At 36.8% G+C, this 21,697-nt stretch overlaps 1 protein-coding gene across 1 annotated transcript in view; it reads right to left on the reverse strand.

Annotated features, from left to right (window-relative positions):
- Window positions 1-21,239, reverse strand: part of ADGRG2 (adhesion G protein-coupled receptor G2) — a 42,982-nt gene extending 21,743 nt beyond the window's left edge. Inside the window, exons 1-7 of the mRNA XM_062515140.1 lie at window positions 20,452-21,239; window positions 17,062-17,679; window positions 5,986-6,024; window positions 4,744-4,776; window positions 3,234-3,266; window positions 2,315-2,359; window positions 373-420 (exon numbers count right to left, since the gene is read on the reverse strand). Coding sequence (XP_062371124.1) covers window positions 373-420; window positions 2,315-2,359; window positions 3,234-3,266; window positions 4,744-4,776; window positions 5,986-6,024; window positions 17,062-17,679; window positions 20,452-20,656 — 1,021 coding nt within the window. The 5' untranslated portion in view covers window positions 20,657-21,239. The remainder of the gene's footprint in view (window positions 1-372; window positions 421-2,314; window positions 2,360-3,233; window positions 3,267-4,743; window positions 4,777-5,985; window positions 6,025-17,061; window positions 17,680-20,451) is intronic.
- Between the last annotated feature and the right edge of the window lie 458 nt (window positions 21,240-21,697).

A 21,697-nucleotide genomic window follows, 5' to 3' on the forward strand; every position in this document is an offset into this window, starting at 1 on the left:
ATATATTTAACTTTGATGGCCGTCCCTAAATTCCTTCTAGTTAATCTTTTCTCAAAACAGAAAAACTGCACTTCACATTATTATAAATAGAACTCCATAGCTTACTTGTTTCTTGGGGTTTTTTTTGTAATTCTTCTCTGCAACTGTGTGCCTTTGATGAGAAACTAAAGATCAAAAGTACAATAGTCCAAATGCTTCTTAAGCTCCCCACCTTTAATAATTTTGAATTCATATAAAATCTCTCTAAATTCACAAGGAAATTTCTTACAGACCACCCTTTTACATGGCAACTAAACATTGCTTTATTACTCCGTGTATAAAACAGTTGGACAAGGTTTTTATTTTAAAAAAAGAGGTAAGAAAACCACAAACCTGAATAATTGCAGGCATGTGTTACGTTGCATACAATGGTTTCTCCTGCTAGAGATGTTTTGGGGAAAAAAACCAAACAATTTAGAAGTAAAAAAGTTAAATCCAATAGTATCACTCATTTACAATCATTCCAGTGTTTGAAATGTAAATGTCTTTATCTTCTGGAAATATCTGACATACCGTCTAGGCTTCACCTCTCTACAGTACTTACCATGACATCTTCTAAGACTTATTATTCAGAAATATGCTGCCTTTGTTTATTTTGTATAATTTTCTGCAACAGTTTTGACAGAAGACTTACATGCAAGTGGTCTCAAATTTTTCTCTTTTTAAAAAAAAGCTTAAATAGAAACAAATCAGTATATAATTGATAAGCTCTTTAATTATCACAGAATTCAATCACGAGCATATTATCTGCTTCTGAGGATCCTACTATGGCTCCATATGATAGCATGAAGGTAAAACTGTTCTACCTGATGGAATTCAAGCTAGGATGACAGCAACCATGTACACTCTTATCTAGTAGAACATGTTTTAATTTATAGCAAGCTTTTGGCTGCTACATAATTTCCATATTTTTAATACAACCTACACTGCTGAGAAATAACACTGATCCTAAATTAGGGTACTGTAAACAGATGGCTGTGCTGTATAATTCCAAAATAAAGCACTGGAAAGATATTTGCATCCAAGACAAAACTCCTACACTTGTTCATTAAAACAACTTTCCTTACTTAAGCAGATGGATTGGCCTCCATTAACAGAAAAAAACAAGTACTGTTTTTCTCCTGTTATTAGCTAGTACCGAATGAGACGGGAAATTTTTTTCACATTCTCTGTGGTGCAAACATTTTACTGTAAAAGATTGCTGATTTATCAATTTTCTCACCATCAATAAATAAGCTACCAGAGGTTACAGACTGTTAACCACTGGCAATATTCAAATTATTACAAACATAAAATTCAGACAACAATTTAGAATCAAATAAATTTGATGATTGGACTTGATTGTCTTAGAGGTCTTTTCCAACCTTAACAATTCTAGGACCCAAAATTTGTCTTCCCTTTCGTTGGCAGTGAAATAGTTGCAAACCTTGTCTATTGCTGTTTTAAAATAATCCTTAAAAAATAAACATTTATAAACAATAATCAAATGTCAGTATAACAATATATTGTCAAAATTATTTACTACATAGAGAGCAACTTATAAAAACCCAACACAAAATCTGAAAGTGCCACAAAAGATTAATATCAGCTCCTTTTTCCTTATAGATCACCCTTTTGTGTGCCCCCTAGTTTTAAGATCTCTGCATGCCACCAAAATGCACAAAATAGATTAGCACTGTGGAGGATAAAAGATTGATCAAAAATCACCAGTGCTTCCAGACCCCCGAGAGCATCAGATAACACAGCTGCAATGTTTCTGCAGGTCATGTTCACACAGTCAAATTATTCTTGTCTTTAAGACTCCAAGCCAGGTCGTCTTCCACTTGCACTAACTCAGGGCAAACCCATTGTAATTGACCTACTGACCTTCTACGTGGAAAATTAAAAAAAAAAAAAAAAAAATTTCAGTCTATTCCTGGTCCTAATGGGCCTGCCCTTCGGTCAAATACAGCAACTGTATTCAGTTTGCTTCAATCTACTAAAAAGCACCAAAATTTCTTTTTAAGCAAACATGGTCTTTGAGTTTCTTACATTACTGTAACCTACTGCTCTGACTTACAAAATAACTAAACTCTTCTATGTGCTGCCATCTAGACAAGCATTGCAAAATTAGTTATTCTACCAGACTGGACATTAATGTGACTGTTAATATGACACACCACAATACCAAGTAAAGATCATATTAAAAAACACTTGGGAGCAGGCTTCCTGAACTCTCACACACTTAAAATTTGAGATGCACGAAAATGTAACAGTGGTGATAGATGAATCCTACCTGGTGCTGTGGTGGAATAATAATCAGTTGTTGTTGTAAGGGCTTCTGTTAAAAAAAAAAAAAAAGTCAAAAGTATTCACATTTTAACTTAAAAAACCCTCATGAAATACATGTCACAAAAATAAACTCTTATTTCTATTTCAGACTGTCTTTACAGGAAAAGTATAAACACCGGACAATTTATAAGAAAATGAAGTTACTTTCAGTGTGGGAAATGCAAAAGCAGCAAAGGGAGTAAGATCCCTCCAATTATATATTTGTATCCCCATCTGAGCCAGTGACTCCTGGCTCTCTTTTGTTCAGAGGAGAAAGTGGTGCTTTCAAGTGATTCCTATTTATCCTATTCTACATGGGAACTTCAGCATAGGATGAATCCTGTTCTAAAAGTGTGTTTTTCAATCAACAGTGAAGAACAGCAGGATGTATGGCTCCTATACAGGCATGGAGGAATCTATACTGATATGGAATGAACCTACTCCTTGTTTCAAACAGGAAAATCAGGAAAGGAAAAGGTAACAAGTTCTGATTGAGTCTTTTCTGATTGCATTTGACAACTCCTTGCAAGAGCATATGTGTCTTCAAGGAATGGGGTGTACATTTTAGTTCTGTAAAATAACTAAAATAGTATCAGAAAGCATAGGAAACATTCTATATACAGCCTCCCCCCCCCCCCCCCCCCCCAATACTTGCTAAAAGAAATCTGCCTTGTTCAGGTTTTGGTAAGCAATACAATATTTTTTAATGAAAAAGGAAGATTTACAGCTCAGTTAAGTGCACCTCAGAGCCCTAATCACGCAGACATAAATACAAATTTTTAAATCATGTAAGAAAATAAATTTGAACAAATCCCAAGCAACAAAAACCATGAATGCAACTAACATCTCCCTTGAAACCTTACTCTCATCATGCAAATTCTCACCTGTACTTTGTGTAGTCTCCTCTGAAGACATATCTGAAATAGAAAAATTCATAACAGTAATACCTATAAAAATAAAATAAGACAAGAGAAGCCCAAAAGTCTAAATATAGCAAAATCTAAGAGAAACATTAATAACATCTTGCCTGAAGAATTAATAGGTTAGGTGATAAAAATAACAATAGGGAATTCTAGGGAAAAGAAGATAAAGGAAATAAAAATTGTATTAATAAAGTATTTTACTTCTATGATTTTTTGAGAAAAAAGATCAAGCCTGCAAGATTTTGAACAGAAACTGAGTATTATTAATCTAAATCTAATTTCAGAAAATTATCTGTTATGAGTGTTCACACTATCTCAATACTAATTGAAATAAAGTTCACATTACTTCAAAAATCTGAGTATTTGAATACAACCAGCTGGGAATCAAATTTTCCTCAGATAAGTTCCTTTTACTGGTTTCATTCTTTCAGAAGATACCAATGAATTTTTACATATCCAATTGCAATAACTGCTTAACCCCAAGGACTTTTTCCTGCATGAACTCACAACATCCATAAGCAAAGACAACACTGGGTTTGGCAAACTGTCTCTCCATAATAGCTGTTTTTGTCAATAATCATCTATAAATAAAATAGAGCAATGATGTAAAGTTTTTTTCCAGCTACATCAAAAGGGAAAAAAATTAAATTAAGACCATAGATGAAAATTTAAAGGGCTCTGCTCAGTAAGAATATTTTAGGTGTCTGCATAGGAATGCAAAGTGGTCAGGAAACCATTTTATTTCACTTCAATGCAACAACTTAGTGATTTCTTTTAAATGACCAGACACGATTCACAACAGAAGAAGAAATTTTCTGAGGCAACTAACAAGTAGTCAAAATATGAGCAGAGTGCAAACTAAGCGCTGCTTTCATCTGTATTACTTGGCCTAGTATATACTACACAAATACTGAATGTGATGCAGCTGTTAAAGATGAACCATTCCCAAAGACAGACTGTAAAATAACAAGATCATGTGTGTTTGTATCTGTATTATTTCTTTTATCCAGAGCACTCAGTCTATGTCAGTATACATTAAGCAAGAAAGCAACTGGCTTTCACACAAGTTATTTCTGTGTGTCTCATTGTTACTTTTTTAAATGCTTTCATAGATGATGCTTATCACCTCTGGTTCTAGAAGTTGTTAGAGCCTCATGTGTGTGCACTCTAATACACTGCATGAAACTCCATCTGCTAGCGTGGGAAGACATGTAAAGGAGCTCTCACTACCATTTTCTCCTCTGCCACCCCTCCAAACTCTTCACTGTTCAGACAACTGAACAAAATGCTCCTGAACAAGCAACTTGCATCAATTCATTACAATGTAGAATGAAACAAGTGATTTTAAATGGAAATATTTTAATTTTGGAACTCTATTACATTACAACCTTTCTGCACTACCTCAGATAAAAGCCTTAGAGGAAATAACAAAAATGAGGGGAAAAAATCAGTAAAGTCCTGATTTTCTTACCTAAAATTGTTGTTGCAGCTGATTCTTCTGAATCTGTGAATTTGTTTTACATTAAAAAAAAACAAAAACAAAAACAAAACAACATTATGAAGTTTCAGACACATACACTGTCATCCTCAGCAAGCTCTTCTTATATTATCAAAAGTTTACTGCATTGACCAGAAGAGGGCAACACCTGCTCTTTCAGAACAACACTTCCAGGTTGTCAAAAATGGCAGATGTAACAATCTCTGGTTAAAAATATCACACAAAAAAACCCAACAATTTTTATGCACTCAAATAGAATTCAATGCAAGACAAATTTTTTTCAAGAAATATTGGAGAGTTTGAATTGTATAATGTTGCAAAACCACAATTATATAATATTAAAGACCCAAGATATGTGCCACACTAGCCTGAAAGCTACATCCTGAGTGTCTTGCTAATTCAGGGAATGGGAATCAAGCATACACTGCAAGATGGCTCTAGCTGGGTATGAAGAACTCTTCTCAGACTTTTTATAATAACAGTGAGACTTGCCACTTAAAATTTATCCCATACGTATGTATTCTGTTTTCTATTCTGCAAAAAGCAGCAGAAAAAAACCCAACTAATTAATTTCAAGTTTGAACCTCTGATCTTAACAGGAACCAGCCAACTATTTATATAGCAAACTCTAGCTATTAGATTTTTATATTTTTACAATCAGGATTTTGATCAAAAAGAAATAAAGAAATTTGCTGTCTTGTTCGCATAGCAACTTTATAGTTGGCCCTTTCAGTCACTGAGTGGTTTGATACTGTCAGAGACAAGTCAAGCTACAGGTCACAGTTATCACAAAAATATAATCTAAAGAACAGCTGGATGCAAACATGAAGCACTATTTAAAAAATACACTTAAGGTATTTCAACATTTTTCAAAGGCCAAAAGTCATCCTATAATGTTATTTAAAATACACTAATTTTAGTGTAAAGCCTTCCTTCTGCTGCAGAAGACTTAAGTCAGAGATACCAAAAGTCTCTGAAGAAAACCAGATTTTTTAAATTAAAATTAGCAAACAAGGATTTTCTGAATTGCTAAACATTAGTGAATTCCTTGCTCCAGTAAGACTATTTTGCTTGCCTTAGTGAAAACTAGCAATTGCTTCTTTCCAAAGGATAAATATGAATATGATTTCTGTAATGAAGGTAGACTCAGAATCATCTCAGTGACTTTATTTTCATTTTCTCTGGAAAATTACTGATGTCATTTGCACCACATACCTGTTATTTTTCTGCTAGGCAGCGTAGCAGTAGTTTCAACTGCAAAATAAGAAGATTTTTTAGGAGCAGAATATTTTATATATATTTGTACACATGAATATATATACATACACTGTTTAAAACCCAACCCTTTTAGATGTGGTACTCACCTCAGTTCAAAATGGCTTGCAAAACTACTTTGCATCCAATGAGAAATATATGTCAAGACTTTTTGAAAGCTGGAAGTTAAACTCTTTTGAGTTCAGTTTTTTCCTCAGTTTATCTTTTTATACTTACAGAAGATACAGACTAGGCCATGAGCTTTGCCACTTCTCTTCCATTGCCAGTGCCTTCAGAAACCTATTCAGCACATTTGCTTGAGTGAAGATAAAGAGGACTAAAATAGCAGCAACTAAAAATGTAACATGTTTATGAATGTGCATGCACATCATATAAATACTCAGGTGTCCAAGAGCTGCACAACCAAAGAACATCTAAACAGTGAAAGATCAGGCTGCCAGAAATGAAGCGACTCAGGTGGATGTGGGCTGGGATGAAAAGGTGAGCTATTTCCAGCTCAATGGGCCCATGAAACTTGTCCCCAGGGATACCCAGGGAGAGATGCAACACACAAATGGGCTCTTGATCTCACAATTTAAGCCATCTCACTCATGAATGTGAAATGTGATATCATCACAAGAGTGAAGTAACTAAAGCCTCTCTGGAATAAAGATGGTGGTTGCGCTATCAATGAGGAGGCCCATCAGATGGATTAAATCACACCACTTCACTGCAGCAAACCTGCCACCAAGGCAAGTGCTATGTGCTTCCTGTAGTGGAGGAAAGTAGCAGACAGCTCCAAAAGTTCCCTGCAGCTTGTCACCACTCAAAACACCATCCTGGGCCTTGAAAAACAAGTAGCAACACAGAATTACCTCTACTTAAAGGACTGTTATCTATTTCATCACCTTTAATAGGTGAGACCCCTCTGGGCAAGGAGGAAGAAAAGCTTAAGTCACTGAACCTGGTGGGACACTAGGCATAGTCACGATTCATGCCCAAGGGTAGCAGAAGAAGAGAGAGATTCTCTCCAACCTGCTGGAGTAGGTGGGACAGTTTCTCCACAAGTAATGCCTTGATATCTGGGAAGTCCATCACTGCCATGTCACACTGGCAGGTACAAAACTGCCACACAGCCCATGTGCAATGGACATCACCCAGATCCTTGGAGACCTTGTTGTTGTCCAGGTTGCTGTAGATTACCTCCACTGCTGCTAATGCCCTCAGATACTGACACTTTCCTTCTTCCATCAGTGGGGGTCGACTGACACCTGCAGTCCATCTTCATGACCATCCTCAGACTCTGAATCCAGTCACCCAAGCTCAGCTCTCTGTGGGACCTCCAGTAATCAATCACTTGGAGACAACACACAGGAAAGTGCTCTGAGGGAACAAATTCCTAGGTAGCAAGGTGTGCAGGAAAATTTGAGCAGATGCCTAGAACAGTATTTACCTCTGATGGCATGGGAGTTTACACCTAAGGAATCCTGGTGAGAAGGCAGACCTCTTGCAGGAAGGATGTATTGCTTACACCAAAGAGAGAGACTTTTGGTACTGAGTTGGGTCCTGGCATACACCTACCAGGCCTGTGTACCACACCCTGAAAGGGGCAATAGGATCTCTGGATCTAAGGAAAAACAAATTGATGCTGTAGCTGAATCAGAGACACAATCCTAACCATAACACCAAGAGGGAGCTATGGAAGTGGAGGTTGATCCAGTTAGGAAAGGAGGAAGAAGATCCTCTGGAGGTGATGTAGAATGACAACTCAGAAGAGGCAGCCTGTTCTGCAGCAGGACAGCCACAAGAACAGGAGAGGGAAATGACAGAAATCATAAATGAGACAGAAATTAACCAGTCCCTATTCCTGAACAAGGTATGAGATGCACAAAGATGACAGCTGCCAGCCAGGTAAGCAGATTGCTGCCTGGCTACTCCAATGCCAGGATACTGGGACCAGTGATCTGAAGTCAAAGACAACATGAGATTCTGACAAGATGAAAAATGTCAGTTCATTTTTGCTGAACATCATACACTGCATGAAGCTAAAAGCAGCAACTCTGAAATATGGCAGGATAAATAAATAGAAATTGGATTAATTGCACTACAATTTTTAAGGAGTTTCCCATGAAACTGTTAGTTTTCATTAATTTACATCTGGGGTAGAAATTTTCTTATGTAGAAGAAGGAGAGAGAGAACCAATATTCTTAGTAAAATAATAGATATCCATTAAGTTAAAGCACTAGTAAAAATTCACACCTTTATACATATCAGCCTACTGAATTTAAACTCCTTCAGTAAAGATAAAACAAAGTTACATCAAACATCTCTTTTGAGACAACTAGGATTCTGCCTAAAGAGAAGTAAAATTGCTCTTTTTAAAAACTAGAGCTGTAGGGACTTGATACATCATGAAAATCTGGATATAACTCTAACTTCTACAGTAATTTTTCAGGAAAAGTAGGACTTCTTACTATATGTTAAGTTCAGATAAAATACATACTTACATATTTCTGAAAGCTATGTGTTCTAGAGTTCTTATGTACAAGTGCTGTTACTTTAGCATTGTAAAGTGATTAGTTATTACAGATGCCAGAAAATTATTTTCTTAGCATCTAGTATGGTACTGGGAAAGACCCTTAATACAATACCAAAACAATACCAACTTTAATATGCAGAACTGAAGCAGTAGTCAGATAAAACTATTCTGTATTGCTTAAAAAGTAATTAATTTTTAAGATCGAATGGGGTAAATTAAGATAATCAACTAAACTTCCGGTTAGAGAAGGAAGCATCCTTCCACAGGTGGGCAACCTGACTTTCCTACCACAGAAAGTGAATTCTATCTCCAGAAGTTTACCTGTTACTAGTTTTAATCAGTACAAAAGCCCTTATCTCCAAAAAAAATGTCTGGAGGACATTGAATTCTCAAAAGGAATCCTGAATATTCAGCATCTCAGAGCAAACACCACCACACAGCTTCTTCTGCCCATTTAAAAAATAAAATCTGTACAGGGAATCTAACTTTTAAGATCTTTCTCACAAACTCTTGTGGACTCAGTGGAGACAGTCTTGCTGTACACAAGCTGCCTTTTGCATCCTCCATATCCCTTCAACCACATAATGAATTTTTGAGAATACAAGTAGTACCCTGAGGTAGGTACAAAAATTGTTCATTAACATACTTAGTTTTGTAGCGTAGTAAAAAGACAGTGAACTGTAAAAATGCCAAATACTTTTAATAGCACATCTAGTAGTTCAGGGAGTAAAACAAGCTAAACGTAGGCCATGAATATGGAGCTGGCAAATGCAGAAATTGATGATGGCATGCATAATCTGAGAGGCACTTTTTATGGACACCAGTCTAACCATGACTTACACCACATATACCTACAGTTGCTAGAAATTATCCATGAGTATGAGACTTGTCATTTTCAAGGTCCAGCTTTAAGTTCATCAACCAAGTCTTTAATCAGAATACCTTTGCATACAGAAAGGAGGAAGGAGAGACTCATACAGAATTTGTTAGCTTTCCTCCTTTGTTGTGTTTAAGAACAAGAAAAGAAAGTAAATGGATTTATTGGAGAAGGATTAGAGTTCAATCTAAAATATCCCTAAAGTTGGCATGTAAGAAGGAAAGTAAAGTAACTCGAGATGTGTGAGTTGTAAGCTAACAGAAAATTTATTGCCCTTAGGTTGTTTACTATTGATAAGAGCATGAAAATCCTTAGATATATATGAAACTTCCATTTATTTGCTCTATGGATTTTCATTTGCAACACTGTTAGTTTAGGATCACCAAATCAATATACCTAACATATCCTATTCCAAAACAAAGGATTAAACATTGTAACAATACTTTGCTACATTTTCTCTAATAGAAAACACTCTTGAAGATTCAAAGAGTAATTAAAAAGGCAGTATTATTTTTTGGTTTTGTTGCAAGGGAGATAGATTAGGCCCCCACAAGAACTGTTTGGTTTCTTTTCTGAGGAAAAAGGCAACTTGATTAAATGAGGTAAGCACCAGTTTCTGTTATAAACATGCATCTTTAGAAACAAAAGCAGCAAGTCCCTTACTGTCTTCATATCAATTTGTATTGTTCTGACACAAATAGCTAGCTAAGTCACGACCTGGGAATCCCATCTGTGTTCAGCAGGAATGAAACCTGCTCAGCAGCTCTCACCACAGCTCCACAACACAGCTGCAAAAATTGTGACAACCTTCATTTCCCAATTACTTTGACAATGGGAACCTGTGTAACTTCAGCAGCTCCAGACTGGCAGGAGACTAAACCTATTATGAGTACTAAAGGTTAGGTGCACAAGGAGATGTAGCTCTGAGAGAGACCAGTACCTGGCCCTGTGTAAAAAAAATAGCCTTGTGCTTATAACATTCCTTAGCATGACAGCTTTTAATTCTCAGGCTACTGGATCTTTTAGCATAGGATGGTCTCCACATGTCCTGCTGAAACTGTTCCACCAAGTAAAGCAGAACTGAAAAATGAATTCAGTGAAAGGGAAAGAAAGGCACAAGGAGGCTTTGGAACACAGTGGTCAAGATGGGACAGATGGTTCTGGTGCCTGCAGCAAAACCACTGCCACACAAAGTGTACCATTTGTTCAGTAGCTCAGGCATGGAATAGAGAAAAAGCCCTTGAAGTATGAAAGGTGTACAATGTTCTATCTCCAAGTGTGATCATGAAAAAAGATCTTTTTCTTCTCCCTACCTTCAATCTAACTTATGAGAAGTACACTCTCAAAAATTTTTTGAAAAGCAACACCCTTTCTGATTCACCTGTCTTCAGGCAACCCAGTCTGTGAGAAGCAGTTCAGTTTTCTAGGGTGGAGAAGTGAGAAGCAGCTGGAACCTGGCTGCTGACAACAATTTGGTGCAAGAATGACATTAGTGGCAGCAGTTTCTCATTCCCCTGTCTCAGAGGAACAGTGCTGCTTCCTGACTAATGCTGTTTTACCTAACACTTCATGATCTTCTTTAAATCTTTGCAGAAAGCATCCTCTGAGCAAGCCTGAGGCTGGGCAAGCAACTATTGGGCTTTCTTTGGAGGAGAAAGGGTTTGAAATTTAGTGGACTGGAGTCTCTCCATGGACACTCCCCCTGCCCAGGCTGTGTGATGGATGAGAAGGGGCAGGGGGACAGCACAGAGAGAAGGGCTGTGCCAGCTGGCCTCAGGAAACACATGAGAGAATGATTTTTAGTCAGCTCCAGACACCAAACAGGCACTGAATGCTAAGGAGCAGCAACAGCCCTGCTGATCTGTCGAAGCACAACAGCATTCCTGGCAGAGAAACATACATTCATGGACTTATATGTGTAGGGCCTAGAGCAAAGATTTAAAATTTTACTTATATTAATTGAAAAACATGCCAAAAATGAAAACAGTTTGGCATTAGTACCCAGGACTCTTCTAAGTACAAGTAGTCTTGACTATGTTCAGTTCTCACAAACAGAGCAAGAGCAAATGGAAGAATCCCAAGGGACACCTTGGTGGCTATGTAATTTATTCTCCTGAAGCCACAGTACTTGGCTGTCACCACAGACTGACATGAGACAACCATGACTGTATATTGCTGCTAAGATCAGTTTTGACTTAGACATTTAAAAAAAATACAAGGATGTTTATAAAAATTAGATTTTCTAAATAAGAAATTTAGAACACTCATAGTGCTGACAGTTTTTTCACCAAAAATTCAACTGATTCAGTCGATGGAATTGATTTGCATGAAGAATTTCCACCAGAAAGGCCAAAGCCAATCTTTTAATTCCAAATAGATATATAGTACCACCTTCTGGATTATGTAATTACAAGCATCTAAGACTTAAAAATTCAATTCCACATTACAATTTTTAAGTCTATACAGATCCTCTTCTAAACATTTTTACAGGCAACAGTTACCTGTTTGTTACAGCAGTTACAAGAACTGTGCAGCAACTACTGCACTCCATTTGTATTCAGTGAAATGAAGCTGCCCAGCACTGATGCATATTATAAGACTTGTTCATGAACAAAACTGAGCAGCTCAAACAGCAAAATTTCAAAATGGTGCTGTTCTAAAACCCAATTATTTGCAGAAACAAGCACAGAAAATATGACATAAAATTCTCCTATTCAAATTAAATCTATATTCTCCACGAAGAGATTGGGTCCCTTTAACATTTGACATATCTTTCAGCTGCATAAATGTTCTGCCAAAATGAACAACTCTGTCACACAAGGCATTAAAAACAATAACACACCAAAATCCTCCACAAGTTAACAGCTGTTAGTTCCACACTGGCTACATTAGCCCACTTTGACATTCTATGTAAGGTAGATTTTGAGGCACACTGTATATAAGTTTATAGGATAAAACTTAAGTGCAATCTTAGCTTTATGTTTTGGTGCTCCTCACGACACCTTGGATCTGCTCTGATGCCCTGTGGTGGCACCATGGAAGAAAGGATGAATTATCACTGGCCACTAGACAGAAACAAATATCGGAACTTGTTCACATCAGTCTCGGCTCATTTTAGTATCCTTAACAGAAAATTTAGGCTCAGTATTTTTAACTCAGCTTTGATGTTTCACTGCTTGTAAGAAATTAGGTTAAAAACACAGTTTTATCTGTTTGTGGAAAGTTGTACGTGAGATACTGGGGTGAATCACATTACCACTTCTCTGAAAGGCTGATTTCCAAAACCACTTTGTTTGGTATCACAGGAGAGGGAGGGAATGAGAGTAAAGAAAGGGAAGGTCAAACATGTATTCTGTTAATAGGTACAAAGTAAAGTGGCACATGACTCATCAAAAAGGCACTCTGGAGTCAGGTATTTTTTCCCATCACATTTCCTTCAAGAGCTTCTAGAAGTTTCCTTAGTATTCTATCCTTACAGTTTTAGAAAAAGAAATGGCACTGGGGCAAATAATTTACTTTTTCATCTTCTGCTTTCATGACCCACTCAGTAAACTTTAGTAATAGTAATAATAGCAATAATACAGCCCAACAGTTATTTGGTACCCAACAGACTGGGATGCAGACTGGATGAGTGGATGAGTGACAGCTGCATTTCTTTTTGACTCCACCCTCCCTTCCAGGAAAGGTGAAACTGTCATCAGATGTGCACAAAAGAAAATATTGAGAAATCTTTAAATGGTACTACATGAGCCTAGTACCTGCCTTCTACTGTCCACATCCGCAAAGCAGAACAAAAGACCAAACTGAAGTTTTTCTCTTCCTTGAGAATGCAGAAGAAAAACAGTCACACTGGGCAAGGCACTGGTCACTTCCCTTTTCTTCCATCAGCCTTAAATTGCTCTGTACCCAGAATTGTGGAAAGCCCCTCCAGGAACACCAGTAGCAGGCTCAGCAATATTGAAAGTCAAAAGAGTAAGTGGAAAAGAGAAGGCAACAACTTAATCTTGAAGGTTGGACAGGACAGTTTAGGAAATCAAAAATGCCACAATGCACTCACTGGATTTTAATTAGGATAAAAAACAGCCAAAAGCAACAGGCTAAAAGTTACAGCACCAACATCACAAATGAGAGCAGTGCTTTATCATCAGTTTATTTACAGTTATGGCCCAAATAATCTGTTTTATTTATTCACTGAAATTCGTTAAATATATCCCATCATATCTGTGCTCCTTGCATAAATGCACAGCATAACAGTTTGGATATTTGTATTTGGATTAAGAAAGTTACTGTTTAATGTATAACTGAAATGATTAATGATAAACAGAGCATTTCACTGTGAAGTTATTATTAAAGGCAACCTAAAAATATCACATACAAAAATGACAACTGAAAAGCTGGTACTTACAGGTGATTAGAGTTTCTTTTGAAGGATTTAGCACTTTAAACTCATTTATTTTCTAGTGTATTTGTTCTCTTAAATCACCCCAAACTTTAGATTACTTAGTAGATTTTTTTCTTGGATTATACAAGAGACAAGAGTGACATCATTCATACTGTCCACATTGAAGTATGTAGCTACAGAGGAATCATTCATCAAGGAACAAGACAAAGAAATTTTCCAAGCTTAGAATATGGAATAGTAAGCACATCTTTCTTCACTTATGCATTTTTAAATACCAGGAGGTGATCTGTAAAGTGAGACACATTCAACCTGCACCCTTCTCTCTATATCACAGCTGTTATGCTATCCCTCACTCTTAGCAAGAGGGGAATTATCAAAGGAACATGAAGAATGTACGTGGAAGGCCAGTGATGCACCAGGTGCGTGGCCTCCTTCCCTCTCTGGTGCTGCCTGCAGTATTGACACCTGCTCAGCATGAGTGGCCACACCAAGCACGAGAGCCACAAGACTCTGCCACTGGAAGGAGTGAGCTTCATCTTTAACTCAGACCTAAAAGTGCACTGTTGAGAACCATTAGTCCAAGAAATGTGACCACCCTCATCACAAAGTGGGAAGCAGTCAGATATCCTTTCTTGTGAATCTTCAGATTAATAAAATAAGTAGCTATTGCAAAGGTAATCCCAGCCATTTCTGGGGACTGAGATACTGAGTTAAAAGTTGAGCATGCCTTTAAATGCTAAGCAAATGTGTGCAAATCTTACCACAATCAGGATTTTGATCCTTATTAGACCCCAAATTGTTAAGAAAACAAAATAATAAATTTTTGTCAATTTGAAAAATTTTCACATAAATAAATTATAAAATCTAAAGAAAAAGGATCAGAAGAGTCAACATAAAGAAAGGCAGGAAAATAGATGCTAAGTAAATCTAGACTTAATAATGCAATGGATCACTGCCAATGAGACACCAATAAGAGTATGGCTTACACTGCACAAAGACTTTGAGTGGTTAAGCAAAGAGGAAATCACAGAAATTATGGTAGCTTTTGATGGAACATTTTACAAATAATTGTTTATGTAGTCACAAAATGCCAAACAGGTTAAAAAACAAATTCTGAAACTTGTCCTCCGGCACAATTATGACTGTAATGAACCACTTCCTTTTAACCTTTTGTGCCTGCAGAGAACTTTCCTAAACTTTAGCCCTTTGCCAGTTACGTTCATTGCAGATGTAAAATTAGATCCCTCTGCAGACTTACTACTCAAAGTCCTTCTGTTTTAACAAAAAACAGTTACAACAGAGAAGCTTCCCAAATCAGGTAATTTTTACACAGGTGTTTGGCAAAATTTACTGAAAGAAATCAGATTGTAAGAGTAGTAGTAGCATCAATTAAAATAACCTGACAAAGGCTATTAGATACTTCTACTGTAAAAGTTTTGTTATCTATTGGACTGGTATTTGCTAAATATATGCTTTTCACAAGATGACTTGGGGACCTAAAATGCATCTATTACTGAAGGGAGGCAAATAAACTGTAAAAAAACTCCTGCAAGCTTCTCTTTGCAAAGCTGTTAATGTTCCAAGTTGTCTAGAGGAAATAACTTAGATTTGGCAGTAGAGATGGTCTCTGCACTGTAACGAACCCCTGTCAACATAATTATTCAGTCAGGCTAAGCAACAATGCTTTGGAAACAATGCATCTTACACACTAACCAGAGAGCTCCTGCAGGTAGACAAAGGATTCCACAAGCTGCTAAATCATGTATTCTAAAATTATTAATCAGTTGGGGCTGGAAATGGGCATTGCCTGATCAAGTTTCTCTGTGATGCTCAAGGATGCTCAATATTCAGGGCAGAAATTGCTGGGAACAGAAAACAAGGAGGTTGTCCTTTCTGTACATCAGTAAAAGACAATCTCTGACCAAGATTTTCCCCACTACCCAGACACACCTCTCTCAGACTTCCTTTGCACCAAATGTACATCTGGTAGCCAGAATGTTCCTCCTTTCAGCTTTAGGACTGTGTTCCTTCAAGCACAGGCAGACATGAGTAAAAGAAAGACATCCTTTCTTCAGTTCCTTTCCCAAGTCACAAAACCCAACAAAGAAGATGTGCTCCCAACCACAGCATCAAGACCAGCAAAGGCATTTCACTCATTACAAACCACTGCTAGCAGCATTCTCTATGAGTCCTGGTTTACTGGACACATCTCTTTCTCTTGCAGAAAAAGAAATCTGGTCACCTTGTTTAATTGCCCTTACCAAGACACTTTGAATCTAGTCCAGTCAGGCAGTGGTTATAAGATTAAGAGATAAAGATATTTTTTAATCTGCATGAAATAGATAGGTACATTTTTTAAGGATAAAGGTGAAGAAGATTAAAATTGTTTCATAGTTAAACTGAATCACTGATGCTATATAAAAATTTCAGGAAACAATAACTGAGCTAGTCACAATGAAATCTCTTAGGGGATAATATAATTTCCTATGATTGATAAATTGTATTCCATCAAAGCTTGATTCAAATTTGTCTTTTTTACCAACAGATATGATAGTAAAAGCTAAAAATAGGATTATTCTCTTGCTTGAATTCAATTTCTCTGAAAATAAAATCTTGGTTTGGTTTTATTCAAAGGTTTCTATGGTTCTTTTTCAGAGCAGTTGGGAATTTTGAGAAATGTGTGAGAAACCACTTGGCCATTTTAATAAAGGAGACATTATGGATACTCATAAAGAGGAAACTGGATCCTCCTATAATTTTTGCAGATGTAGATACTACCAGATAATATGGTGTAATATGCCAGTGAAGCAGTGAAAAGTTAAAATCATTGAAATTATGACCCAATAAATGTGTGGAATGAGAACCACCAACGCTTTCCTCTGTATTTGTTCCCTGAACAGAATATGCACAAAATAATTGTTTTAAGACGACATTGATACATGCCCCAGTACTCCAAGGAGTTTTAGCTGCATGCTCCCATACTATACAAACGGTTGATAGAAAAGTTGAAGCAATTTGAAAGTCTTTAAAGGACCGATGCTGTACCCTTTCACTTGGATAAAAACTGGGAAAAGCTGCAGGCCCTCACATGATTTCACCAAGAACTGAGCTAGAAATCATTAATAGACTAAGACTTTATAAAATCTGGAAAAGAAATTACAAACTCAGATAAACTTTTGACTGAATTATTATTTCAAAAGCAATGAAGTGGTACTTACCACACGGTAAAGAGTTATCCTCTTCTACTGTCGTGTTATAAGTCCAATCCTCCTTTCTCCAGCGTATAACACCACTATCCTGGCAGTCCTCAGATTGTGTTATATTTGCCTTGTCCCACATTCTGAACAGGTACAGCTCCCCAGTCATACCCTGGTGAGGTGATCCTGCTGTACCTTGCAGCTTTGAACAGCCAAGTAAAAACTGGCCTTTCCCAGGCAAATTAACCTTCCCATTTAGTTTCTTGTGTAATTTTTCTGTTCCATTTATGAATACCTTCATCTCCTCATTGTCACTTTTGCACTGGATACATATTTGGTTCCAAGCGTTTTTACGAAGTTTTACTGAAGTATTTATTTGTTTTCCAAACAACCATATCTTCAATTTACCATGCTCTCCTGTAAGTCCAAGATCATACTCATTGGCAGAGAGATTGGTGTGAAGAGTTTTTTCAGCATATACATATGCTGTCCACAGACTGTTTGAAGAATACAGCTTGAGGTGCACACAGACAAGGAATTCTCTCAAAGGATGCAGAGAAATTCTTGAAGACATACTCCAAGGATCTTCACATGCAGTCTTAAAGACGGCTTTGTATCGCCCTAGGAAATCCTCCTGATCTAAACAAAGAAAAGGTGATTTGTAAAATTATTTATTTTTAAAAATGATCTTTTGTACAAAAGTTATTCTCCCACATAATACTCTTTCTAGGCATTTTCCTAGGAGATTTCAAAACAAAACATTGAGAAACAATCTTGCAACCTACTTCTTTGGATTTATTACTGTGGTGAGGAAGTGACAAATTTGGAGGCAGTTAATAAATCCTAGCTGCTCATGAAAGCTTTGAAAGCTTTTATGCACAAGACCAAGAATGACCATGTAGAATCACAGAATCATTCAGGCTGGAAAAGACCTCCAAGATCATTGAGTCCAACTGTCAACCCAGCACTACCTAATCCACCATTAAACCCAAGTGCCACATCTATACATCTTTTAAGCACCTCCAGAGAAGGACTCAAGCACTTCCCTCCACAGTTTTGTTCAATGCTTAGCAACCCTTTCCACAAAGAAATGCTTCCTAGTTTCCAATTCCTAGTATCTAAACCTCCCCTGGTGCAACTTGAGGCCATTTCCTCTGCTGGTTACTTGGGAGCAGACACTGAGCCCCAGTTTGCTACAACCTCCCTTAAAGCAGAGAGCAAAAGGATCTCCGAAGTGCCTTTTTTTCTCCAGGCTAAATAATCCCAGGTCCCTCCGATTTTTTTTTCTTCTTACTATCCTTATCTCTAAGACATGCAAAACCTGGGGGTTTTGCCCTCATTAAAACTAAAAGCATGTACTTAATATGCATGATCTCTTAAGCCCTAATAGAAATCCTGAAACCTATGCACATACTTCCAAATGTTTGAAATGAACTTTCTGAGAATGACAAGATAAACTAATAGTGATAATTGGTATCTTTACAAGAGATAGCCAACTGCAGGTATTAAGAATTAGACCTACAGGAGCAGATTCTCTCATTACATAAGCATGAGTGTTATTTTCCTTGTATTACTAAAAACCACTGGATCAGTACATCTGAGCATTAATATAGCCAGGTACTCTCTTGAATAAAAATAGTCACAAGTTTATACATCTGCACAATCTGGCTTTTAATTAGTAACAATAGTTATTAACTTCCTTGCAAGTGTTTGCCACCTGTGACACATTTGACTCACTACAATCCATTAAAATTATGTCAAAAGACTCTCGTATACTCACGTATTCCATCTAGAGCTCTTAACTGCTTTTTATAAAAAGTCTAAAACTTTAAACTATCTACATGTGGATCACTTGATTCTGTTGAATATTTTGAAAATCTGAAGCTAAGACCTGTCTCCCCAAAATCAATTTCATTCCTCCTTTTGATTCACAGTTCCATTTGTTTAGCTGGGGATAAACAATATCACATTATCCAGCATCCTGAGCATCAAAAAGAACACAGGAAGTTCTTCCCTCTTCATATTTTTTGGAGAACACAATGGCACCTTAGATGAGGAGAGAACTGAGAAGAGATGCTGCTGACAATGCCAACTGCTGACAGCCTAAAACCAAAAAGCCTCAATAAAACAGGGGGGAAATGTAAACACACTCTTGTGTCAGTTTAGCTTTCCTTGATGACTACTGACATAGTAAGTGATACAAAGATGAAAAATGAAATCCCTCTTTGCTTGCTTCCTCAGACCTTTAGATACAGTAAAATTTTCCCTGGAAAAACCCTTCTATTACATCTGTCCATCCGCTGAGCAGCTCTGTCCTTATTACTATTTAAAGTACAAGAGGTTAACACCTCTCCATCTTACTAGCAGGTTTATCACCTGAATCTCAGAATCTGTCTCAATAGAAACATTCTGTCAGTTACTAGATATGGAGAATTAGAGTCACAACCAGTCTAATCTGTAACCTATGAAACCTCATTGGTTGTACAACATCCTTAAGCAGGCACACTTAAATGTAAAAAAAAAAAAAACAGGCAGTAAATTTGAACTGCAAGAAGTTCTGACCTTGAGTAAAATAACATGCCATAACACAGAAAGCTTCTGAAAACTTAACCATTAAGTACACAGCAAAAAACACTCCAAATTTTTAATATACTAAGCACATTACTAACACAATAAATGCATTATACACTATTGACATTAAGGAAGCTTTATGAATGACAAGCACTGTTACCTTTACCAGCTGAGGTCCAGAGCAGTAACAGACTAACCATCAGTATACAGAACAGCCATGAAAAAAAAAATTATTTTACGTCACTTTATTCTACTTTAAACTCACACAAAAGCATCACCATGTCAATTATCCACAAGAACCTTAGGAATTTATTTTTCATTTACTGTTACATAAAGAGCATAAACTGCCAAGTTCAAATATGTAATTTGTGTTACGTGTTTTGGACGTTACTACCTTTTCCTTAGCCATATTCAGATCCACAACAAAGATCAATGCAGGAGAAATTCTATACTCACACATGCTCTAAATACAGCAAATCTCAAAGGATCTCATGGTGCTTTTGTAAGAGCAGTGTAAAAGATTTAAAAACACGTTCTGAAAATAGTAACACTTCCAGCTCAAAAAAAAAAAAACCCAGCAATAAAATAATTTGTCTTGTTATTACAAATGGTGTTTTGGTTCTCTCCTCATCCATAGCCTAGAGTATGTTTTTTTAATGAAAACAAAATTCATCCAAAACGCTAAGCATCAAATGTTTCATTTCTTGTTACAGTTTTTCCTCTTGATTTCAAGAGGCAAAAACTTGCCTGGTTGAATATATTTAGAAGTCCTATTCATCAAGACTAATGTTATTTATTTGGAATACCAACACTACAGAAATCAGGAAAAAATTCTCTTACCTTTGCTTGCTGTAGCCAAGAACAACTGAAGTAAAAGGACTGCTTGAACAATCCAGAATCTCAAGAAAATGTCCTGTACTCTGCCAACACAGCAGTGCTGTTTTCCCCAGGGAACCATCCTAGAAGAAACAGATAAATAAATAAACCACAACGACCAGAAAACATGTAGGTCTGTGGACATTATGACAAAATATGTTTCCAACATATGAGCATAAATCTTCTCAACCCTATTATACTATTGGGTATATATTGCACAGAAATGCACTGAATATTGCCAAGACACTAAGAGAGAAAGAGATGTTTGCTGAAAGGGGAAAAAAAACCCAAAACAAATAAAAAAACCTATCTGAGCTTTAATTCTCCTAAGATTACAAATACATCAGAGCATGGCCATGACTCCTTGCACAAATAAGACTTTCAACATTTGAAAAACAAACAAATCCCTCCAAAAAGATTCACGCACAACAGTAACAAAAAACCCAACCAAAAGCTGACAGAGTAACCATGGAAAGATTGTCCAAAGACTTTAACAATCTCAATAAGTATGTAAGAAAGCATCTCTTCAGTCCACTACCCACACCTTCTCTCATGTGACACTTTAACAGCAACATTATGAACTAAGTAAGAAGCAAGATTTTGATTCCCAATCCTCATCTCATTATCAAAGCAAGAAGCTACTGGGGAAAAAAAAAAAAGACAAATTACACAAATCACTGTGGACAGCAAATTCATATAATGAAAACCTGGTTTGTCCACCTTTCTTCCTAGTGACAGTTGTTTAATGTGAGCAACAGGACAAAAGAAAATGGGTAGGAAAAAGAATATGCCTCCTATTATAAGAGATACTATCCTATGAATTATTTTTAAAGACATTTTCAAAAAAGGTGCATCTGAATATTTTGCATGCTGAAAGAAACACTCGGGTACTTTTTGCACACATTTATTCTTAAATAAAAATGTTAAGATACATAGTGGCAAGTGATTCTGTAACTGATTCCTGACACAAAGCAGTAAACTTTACATATTTACATCTTCCATGTATCAACTTTAAGGTAGAACGGAGTATTCTGCCTGACACCAAAAGTTTAACTTGGCCATCAAAAGCTGGGTGCATGTGCACATGCATTGGTTGGCACTCACACTGCTCACAAACTGCACTGTACTTCTGCTCATGCTGTGTCAGGCTGCAGTAGCTTCCCTTCTTTTCAGGCATTGTTAAATGGTGAGCTGTTTCAGGAGTTTCAAA

This window comes from Cinclus cinclus, chromosome 2 (assembly GCF_963662255.1).
Source record: "Cinclus cinclus chromosome 2, bCinCin1.1, whole genome shotgun sequence".
Lineage (NCBI taxonomy): Eukaryota > Metazoa > Chordata > Aves > Passeriformes > Cinclidae > Cinclus > Cinclus cinclus.